The sequence below is a fragment of the Centropristis striata genome, chromosome 17 (assembly GCF_030273125.1).
Source record: "Centropristis striata isolate RG_2023a ecotype Rhode Island chromosome 17, C.striata_1.0, whole genome shotgun sequence".
NCBI classification, from domain to species: domain Eukaryota; kingdom Metazoa; phylum Chordata; class Actinopteri; order Perciformes; family Serranidae; genus Centropristis; species Centropristis striata.
The window spans coordinates 6614318-6623677 of record NC_081533.1 but is presented as its reverse complement, the minus strand read 5'-3'; the positions used below and the strand labels follow the sequence as shown (position 1 = coordinate 6623677).

The 9360-nt window shown below is 42.6% G+C and overlaps 1 protein-coding gene across 1 annotated transcript in view; it reads left to right on the top strand.

The window, feature by feature from the left end:
- Nucleotides 1–256: 256 nt before the first annotated feature.
- LOC131990212 (retinal guanylyl cyclase 2-like) overlaps nucleotides 257–9360 on the top strand; it is a 72175-nt gene continuing 63071 nt past the window's right edge. The window contains exons 1-5 of the mRNA XM_059355616.1: nucleotides 257–500; nucleotides 593–823; nucleotides 4574–4729; nucleotides 4808–4950; nucleotides 6208–6363. Coding sequence (XP_059211599.1) covers nucleotides 257–500; nucleotides 593–823; nucleotides 4574–4729; nucleotides 4808–4950; nucleotides 6208–6363 — 930 coding nt within the window. The remainder of the gene's footprint in view (nucleotides 501–592; nucleotides 824–4573; nucleotides 4730–4807; nucleotides 4951–6207; nucleotides 6364–9360) is intronic.

Genomic DNA, 9360 nt, shown 5'->3' with positions numbered 1-9360 from the left:
GTTGTGCATCAAAGGGATAAAAGAGTTAATTCTTTCAACCAGATTCAAAGTGACAGATCAAAGTTTGACCTGATTTTCAGCCAAATCAGAGATCTGGACATTTGCTCTTTTTTTTATACCAATTCAAAGGAAACTGTGTTTGATCTGGTGGTGCCAGGTTAGAAAGAGAACGATTAATAGCATGAAAAACCTGTCTGTCTGACTGTCTCAACAGTCTGTCTGACTGTGTGTCTCTGTCTACCTGTCTATCCGCAGAATGCAGCTTGCACCCATACAGTTGCTAGGGCCGTGTCTGTGGTTGCTATGCATCTCGGGGGCATGGTCAGCGACCTTCAAGCTGGCTCTGATTGGTCCATGGTCATGCGACCCCATGTTCTCCCGAGCCATGCCCACGGCAGCGGCCAATCTGGCGTTGTCACGGTTGCGGAGTGACAGCGGCCTGAGCAGAGGATACTGGTACGACGTGAAACTATTGGACGAGGACTGCTCCGCCTCCAAAGGTCAGACAGCCAATCAGCTGCTTCTTCACCTGGCACTCTTCTTCTCTGGTGTTGTCATCACCTGTGACTCTCTTTCTTCTCTGGTGTTTCAGCTCTGACTGAGCTTGGGGACATGGAGGGTTATGGCCACGCCTACATCGGACCCTTTAACCCCGCCCTCTGTCATGCTGCCTCCTTATTGGCTCAGCACTGGGAGGCGGGGCTTGCCTCTCCTGGCTGTCTGGATGCTGATTGGCCCAACCTGCCGCCCATCACTCCACCCAGCAGAGTCCTGTTCACCGTCCTGAGATTCTTCCGCTGGGCGCACGTCGGCGTCATCTCAGGTGAGTGATGTCACGCAGGGGCGTGGCCTCTGACATGTGATCTTTAGGGGGACAGGAGGTCTTTAGGGGAACAGGTGGTCTTTAGGGGACAGGAGATCTTTAGAGGGACATGAGGGGACAGGAGGTCTTTAGGGGGACAGGAGGTCTTTAGGGGGACAGGGAGTCTGTAGGGGAAAGGAGGACTTTAGGAGGTCTTCCATTCCACGAAAAGGACATGGACCCAGCAGCAGGACGGGACCTGCTGCTGTGTCCATGTCTGTGTCTGGTGTCCTCTACTGGGAGTCAGGGTCCGGTGTCCTCTACTGGGAATCAGGGTGTTCTCTACTGGGAGTCAGGGTCTGGTGTCCTCTACAGGGAGTCAGGGCCTGGTGTCCTCTCCTGGGAGTCAGGGCCTGGTGTCCCCTACTGGGAGTCAGGGTCCGGTGTCCTCTACTTGGAATCAGGTTGTCCTCTACTGGGAGTCAGGGTCTGGTGTCCTACTGGGAGTCAGGGTCTTGTGTCCTCTACTGGGAGTCAGGGTCTGGTGTCCTCTACAGGGAGTCAGGGCCTGGTGTCCTCTACTGGGAGTCAGGGTCTGGTGTCCTCTACAGGGAGTCAGGGTCTGGTGTCCTCTACAGGGAGTCAGGGCCTGGTGTCCTCTACTGGGAGTCAGGGTCTGGTGTCCTCTACAGGGAGTCAGGGTCCGGTGTCCTCTACTTGGAATCAGGTTGTCCTCTACTGGGAGTCAGGGTCTGGTGTCCTCTACTAGGGGTCAGGGCCTGGTGTCTTCTACTGGGAGTCAGGGTCTGGTGTCCTTACTTGGAATCAGGTTGTCCTCTACTGGGAGTCAGGGTCTTGTGTCCTCTGCTGGGAGTCAGGGTGTCCTCTCCTGGGAGTCAGGGTGTCCTCTAATGGGAGCTATCGTTTGGTGTCCTCTACTGGGAGTCAGGGTGTCCTCTACTTGGAGTCAGGGTCTTGTGTCCTCTACTGGGAGTCAGGGTGTCCTCTACTGGGAGCTAGGGTCTGGTATCCTCTACTGTAGTCAGGGTGTCCTCTACTGGGAGTCAGAGTGTCCTCTACTGGGAGCTAGGGTCTTGTGTCCTCTACTGTGAGTCAGGGTGTCCTCTACTGGGAGTCAGGGCCTGGTAACCTCTACTGGGAGTCAGGGTGTCCTCTACTGGGAATCGGGGTCTTGTTTCCTCTACTGGGAGTCAGGGTGTCCTCTACTGGGAGTCAGGGCCTGGTGTCCATTAAATTACATTACATGTCATTTAGCTGACGCTTTTGTCCAAAGCAATAATAAGTGATTTAACCTGATGGTTCTTACCTCAGACCACAGGACCCAAGTAAGTACAGAACTTTAAGAGCCATCTGTAATCGCTACAGGAGTGCTGTACGTTAAAGAAGAATAGAAGAAGAGCATTTTTATATTTAGGGCCCGAGCAGGCAACGACTTGCGAGGTCCCTATTGTATTTCAAATGATTATTAGGGACCGAGCACTAACGGTGCAAGGACCCTATTGTAATTGGTCCGTTTTTTATTATTAGGGACCGAGCACCGAGGTGCGAGGACCCTATTGTAATTGGTCCGTCTATTATTATTAGGGACCGAGCACTAACGGTGCAAGGCCCCTATTGTTATTGGTCTGTCCTTCCCAGAAATGAATCGCTAATTTGGACGCTTTATCATATTCAAAAACTCACCATATTTGGAATAAACGTCAATCTCACGTGAAATTTACGTATTCTAGTGTTCGCGGGAATGGGCGTGGCAAAATTACTCACTAGCGCCCCCTAAATGTCATTATTTCACACTGGTTTGTCGTAGACACACGAAATTTGGGACATACGTGTATCATGGGAAGACGCACCAAAAAGTCTGGGTAAGCTATTCTCTAAAACGTACAGGAAGTCAGCCATCTTGGATCGAATATGCCATTTACCCCATTTCCACCCCGCATACTTTAACGAACTCCTCCTACAGATTTTATCCAATTGCCTTCAAACTTGGTCAGTAGCATTACAAGGCCTTTGGGATCAAAAGTTATTCAAATCTTTACCGACGGTCACACTATGTGGGCGTGGCATGGCGGATAACTTCACCATACATTGTCTAATCTGTACCAAATTTCACACACGTGATGACAGTCCAGCCCAGAACACACCCACATGTCAATACTGACACACACTCATAGCGCCCCCCACTGGCTACAGGAAGTAACATTTTTTAGACCTTCCCAGAGCACAGTAGTAGGACATACGCCCTTTGGTACGCATAGGGACTCGTCCTCGTCCACGTCGCATACTTTAACGAACTCCTCCTACAGATTTTATCCAATTGCCTTCAAACTTGGTCAGTACCATCACAAAGCCTTTGGGATCAAAAGTTGTATATATCTTTACACTACACGGTCACACTATGTGGGCGTGGCATGGCAACAAAATATGCCGTCTCGCCATAAAACACAAGATCGTTATAACTTCTCCATACTTTGTCCGATCTGGTCCAAACTTCTCATGCTTCATTACAGTCCTGCCCTTAAAACTTCTAAATAACAATATTTCATAAAGCCCGCCCCTTATGCTTTATCCACGCCCCTTTTCATAAATTTACCACGTTGCATACTTTAACGCACTCCTCCAACAGATTTCATCCCATTGACTTCAAACTTGGTCAGTACCATCACAAGGTCTTTGGGAACAAAAGCTATCAAAAGCTTTATTGACCGTCACACTATGTGGGCGTGGCATGGCGGCAAAATATGGCATCTCGCTATAACACACCAGACCGTATAACTTGACCATACATTGTCCAATCTGTCCCAAATTTCTTACACGTGATGAGGGTCCAGCCCTGAAAACACCCATATGTCAATATTGACACACAGTCATAGTGCCCCCCGCTGGCAACAGGAAGTCACATGTTTTAAGCCTAGCCCGAGCAGTAGGTTTCACGTAGAGACATGCCATTTGGGACACATATGAAACATGTGGAGACGCACCAAAAACTCTCAAGAACCCATACCCTAAAACGTACAGGAAGTCGGCCAGTTTCAATCAAAGATGCCGTTTCCGGCAGTTTTTGCCCATTTCCACGTCACATACTTTAACAAACTCCTCCTACAGATTTAACCCGATTGACTTCAAACTTGGTCAGTACCATCACAAGGCCTTTGGGATCAAAAGTTATTCAAATCTTTACCGACTGTCACACTATGTGGGTGTCTAAATATGTGGGTTCGAGTCCAAATGGTGGACTTCCTGTACGTTTTAGGGTATGGGTTCTTGAGACTTTTTGGTGCGTCTGGCCATGATACATGTATCTACCAAATTTCATGTCTCTACGACATTCCTGTGCGAGGGGCTTAATTTTCTTGACTTTCAAGGGGGCGTTGAGTCATTTTGCCACGCCCATTCCTGGGACTACTAGAATACGTACATTTGAGCTGAGATTTATGTATATTCCAAAAATGGGGAGTTTTTGAATATGATAAAGGCCTCAAAAAGGCGGTTTACTTTTGTGAAAAAAAAGAATAAGAATAGACGGACCAATTACAATAGGGTCCTCGCACCGTTAGTGCTCGGTCCCTAATTGTCATTAGGTCATGTAGGTGAGGTTGTGCTGAAAAAAATATACCAACATGGCATTTAAGCATTTTTTAAGTGTTTGTACAGGCAGGATGAAAAGGATTCAAACATGGACAAAATAGCCCCAGACATCATAGAGTGATTTTTAATAAAGATGCTTTTATCATCTCTCCATACCTCCAGCTCCGTCAGACCTGTGGGAGAGCACTGGACAGGAAGTGGCGTCAGCACTGCGAGCTTTCGGGCTGCCGGTTGGTCCGGTGGTCACCATGAACACAAAGAACAGAGGCGGAGCTCAGGAGGCGCTCAGAGCGGTTCGGGAGGCGGACAGGGTCAAAGGTCACACAAATCCTTTTATTCTCCCTCTGTAATCTGAGTCTGTTAACTTCCAGAGTCACAAAGGTTTTTATTTTTCAGTGGTGATAATGTGCATGAGCTCCGTCCTGATTGGTGGAGAGGACCAGAGAGAGCTCCTCTTGGCTGCTCTGGACATGGGCATGGTTTCTGACGGCTACGTCTTTATCCCGTACGATGCTCTGCTGTATGCCATGCCATACCAGGTAACACGCCCACAGATAACCATTTCATTTATAATTTTTCAATTAACATCAGATTTCTCTCTGAAACGTGTCGTTCCCCCTGTCACCTGAGGAGGCGCTGCTGCACCGACTACTGACCTAATGGATAGAAAGTTTATGTAAAGTTAATTTAAGTTTATATAAACGAAAATAAAGTTAATATAAAGGAATATAAAGTTATATAATAAAGGAATATAAAGTTTATTTAATGAAATATTAAGTTTATATAAAGGAATATAAAGCTATACAAAGTTTATATAAACGAATATAAGGTTATATAATAAAGGAATATAAAGTTCATATCAAGTTTATTTAATGAAATATAAAGTTAATATAAAGGAATATAAAGTTATATAAAGTTTATATAAAGGAATACAAGGTTATATAAAGTTCATATACATTTTATATAAAGGAATATAAAGTTCATATAAAGTTTATATAAAGGAATATAAAGGTTGTATAAACGAATATAAGGTTATATAAAGTTCATATACATTTTATATAAAGGAATATAAAGTTCATATAAAGTTTATATAAAGGAATATAAAGGTTATATAAAGGAATATAAAGGCCATATAAAGTTTTGTATAAAGGAATATAAAGTTTATATCACGTTTATATAAAGGAATATAAAGGAATATAACATTTATATAAAGGAATATAAAGTTTATATAATGTTTATATGAAGGAATCTAAAGTTTATATAAAGGAATATCACGTTTAAAGTTTGTATAAAGAAATATAAAGTTTATATTAAGGAATATAAGGTTATATAATAAAGGAATATAAAGTTATATAAAGTTCATATACATTTAATATCAAGGAATATAAAGTTTATATAAAGGTCATATAAAGGAATATAAAGTTGATATAAAGTTTATATAAAGGAATATAAAGTTCATATAAAGTTCATATGAAGGAATATAAAGTTTATATAAAGGAATATAAAGTTCATATAAAGGAATATAAAGTTCACATAAAGTTTATACAAAGGAATATAAAGTTTATATGAAATTCATATAAAGGAATATAAAGTTCATATCAAGTTGATATAAAGTTGATATAAGTTCATATTTATATAATGTTAATATAAAGGAGTATAAAGTTTACATATAACAACATAGTATATAATATTATATATAATATGTTAACCTTTGACCTCCAGCAGGAAATCGACTTAAAGTAAAGTGAATTTAATGTTGTGTGTTATGTTCCTTGTTCTCTCCTCTGTCCAATCAGGATGCAGCATTCCCTCAGCTGACCAATAGCACACAGCTGCGTCACGCCTACAGCGCGGTACTGACTGTCACCATGGCGTCTGACCAGAGTTTCTACGAAGCATTTCGCCAGGCGCAAATAAACCGCGAGATCCGTTCGGCTGTGGCTGCTACTGAGGTACTGAAAGTACTAATACCACTGATACGGTTTATACCATTGATACTACTGATACTACAATACTACTGATGCTACTTGTAGGGGTATCTGGTTGCAGATACAAATTGCCTCCAGCAGGGGCACCAAAATATTTACAGGTAAAAGCTAATTTCGGTCAATTTTGCTATTAAAATTGACTAAATTAATATTTAACACTTTAAATGAATTCCTCGGGGCACCACCTCTTTACTTCGGAAGAGGAAAGATAGCAAATCATAGTAAATCAGTCTAATAAAGTTAACAAATGATCAATTTGGAACATTGATTATTTATTATGAATGTAATTATAATCAAATTATCTTATTAATATTTAGTAACGGTTGAAGGAATTTTGGAGTCCTTTTATAGCAGAGGTTTAGCAAATCACTCATTCATGTGCAACATTAAAAGGAGAAGAATATTAATTCAAAAAGATATTCATTCTAAACAAAGCAAAGCAAACAGAACACACAATAACTAATCTAAAAGACTATTTACAGTGGAAATGTGGGTGAAAGATAATGTCTAACAAAATGGCCGACCAAGCGCGGTCATTTAAGAAAATTAAAATGGCGGAAGCCCTTTTGTTCTTGAAAAACCATAGACCATGCGGCCTTGAAAGTCTATGTGTTGTAGGAAGCCAGATTAAAAGTAGATTTTATGTGGATTGGTGTGTGAGCAAATCAAATTAGTTATAGTTAATTCACATGTACAACTTGAGGTATGTAGAGCAAGATTAATCATACAACTTCAAATGATCTAGCTACACAAAATATCACAACAAATATACTTAAACACACAACAGATCAACACCATGGATTTAAGTTAAACAAACTTGTTCTTGCTAGTACTAACTGCCCAGTACTATACCACAGAGTCCAGAGTTGAAAGGGGAAGCAGAAATCCTTTTGAAGAAGGATCAGCTCCTGGTTGGGTTTTGGTGTTTCCAGAGTTATCGGCTCCAAAAGCTTGGTGAAGGTCTCTGTGATTATATCCAGTATAGATCACAGGCAGGAAACTTCCCGGCTTTCCCTTAGAGCTGGAGAGAGAGGGAGATTGTCTGGTCTACCTCCTGGAGTGCAGACCAGGGCATCAAACGTGTTGTCCCTCAGGGAGTCGAGGAGAAGAGAGAGAAGAAATGGCTGCAGGAGACTTGTGTCTCTACCTGGGAGTTGTATTTCCTGTTAGAAATAGCCAATGAGACACCTTTAGGTATGCAGATACCTGTGGGGGTAGGGGTGGGGGTCGTTTGTCTTTGTTTGGAGGGGGACAAAGACAGACCTCCATTTTGAAGCATGGAATGAAGAAGTTGTTCCCACAATTCATAATGCATTCAGTCCATAAATCCAAATGAAACTTGTGGAATAGCTGTGACCCCTACATACTGATACTATTATCATCAAATCAAATCAAACTTTATTTATATAGCGCTTTTCATACATAGAAATGCAACACAAAGTGCTTTACAAAAAGAATAAGAATTAAAAACAGACAATAAAATGACAAAACCCACCCCTCCCCCACATACACATCTGTATGTACGCACATAGACAGGCACGCACACAAACACACACTCAGACTCACACACAGCACATATTGAATGACAGTGTAGAGACATGGCAAGGCACCGAGGATCCAGATGAGGAAAAGGCAATCTGTGGGAGCATCCACACTGAGAGCCACAGCCATGGTGCAGAACCTCCTAGTCCCCCGGGCCCAGGGAATCTCCAAGAAGACATCCCCCACGGGCATTGTAGATTGTGGATGCTCTTTTTGGGAAGACCAGAGAGCAGAGCATTACAATAGTCTAAACGACAAGAGATAAAAGCATGCATCAGCACCTCCGTGTTGGCCTGAGAGAGAAACGGGTGAACTCTGGCTATGTTCTTAAGATGGTCAAAACATCTTTGTTATATTTTTTATGTGTGGAATAAAATTGAGCTCAGAGTCGAAAATGATGCCCAGATTCTTTACACATTGTGAAGTTTTAAAATCTCGTAGTTTTGGTAAAAGTTTCTCTCTCTTGCCTTCAGGACCGATGGCTAAAACCTCTGTTTTGTCCTGGTTGAGCTGTAGAAAGTTCACTGCCATCCATGACTTGATATCTAAAATACAGTTTAAAAGGGAATCAAGTGGCTCTGTGTCATCAGGAGACATGGCGATGTACAGCTGTGTGTCATCAGCGTAGCTGTGGAAGCTGATGCCGTGTCTCCTGGGGCCGGTATTTCAAAAGTGATCAGATAGGATTATCCTGGTCGGATGGGATTAAATCTAGATCTGATCTGAAAACTGGGTATTTCAAACACGGATCCAGATAACCCTGATCCTGAAGATCAGGATTCCGCTCCGGTAATCCAATCCTCCCTTGAATCCAGATAAAAGGCTGGATTTGGGTATTTCAAAACTCAAGGCAGATATTTGGATCAACTTGATACCAAAATTCCAGGATCATTCTGATCCCACCTCAGAGGTGGATTTCACTTAGATTGACAAAGTCTCAGCTCCACTTCTCCTAGATATTTTTACTCAAGATGTTCATTACACTTAATCAAGTGTTAGTATTTTACTTTTAATAATTAAAGTAGCCTAATTGAGAGAAATATTAAGGATAGTAAAATATTTGACCCCACTTTCTGAAACTGCTGTACATATACAATGCTGCACATGCAATGCTCTTTCCAAGCATTTTCAAGGTATATTTTCATGCTTCTGATTATTGAAGACAAATTCTGTCTGCAGACTGTTTCTGTGCCGTACCAGAGATGTATGTTCTGGGGGCTTGGAAGGGTGTCATATGTGGACCTGATGAGGAAGCTAAGCCTTGCCTGTGGTATCTTCCACATGTCAGCCCATGTTATGGCTCTGGTTGTGACCGCCTCCCAGTTTGTCCACCTTCCCTGCTGCCTCTGGCTCACAGCTCTGATTGTGTAAGTTTCATTCTCCATTCTGCTGACTTCGGAGACTACCAGCTCTTTCCTT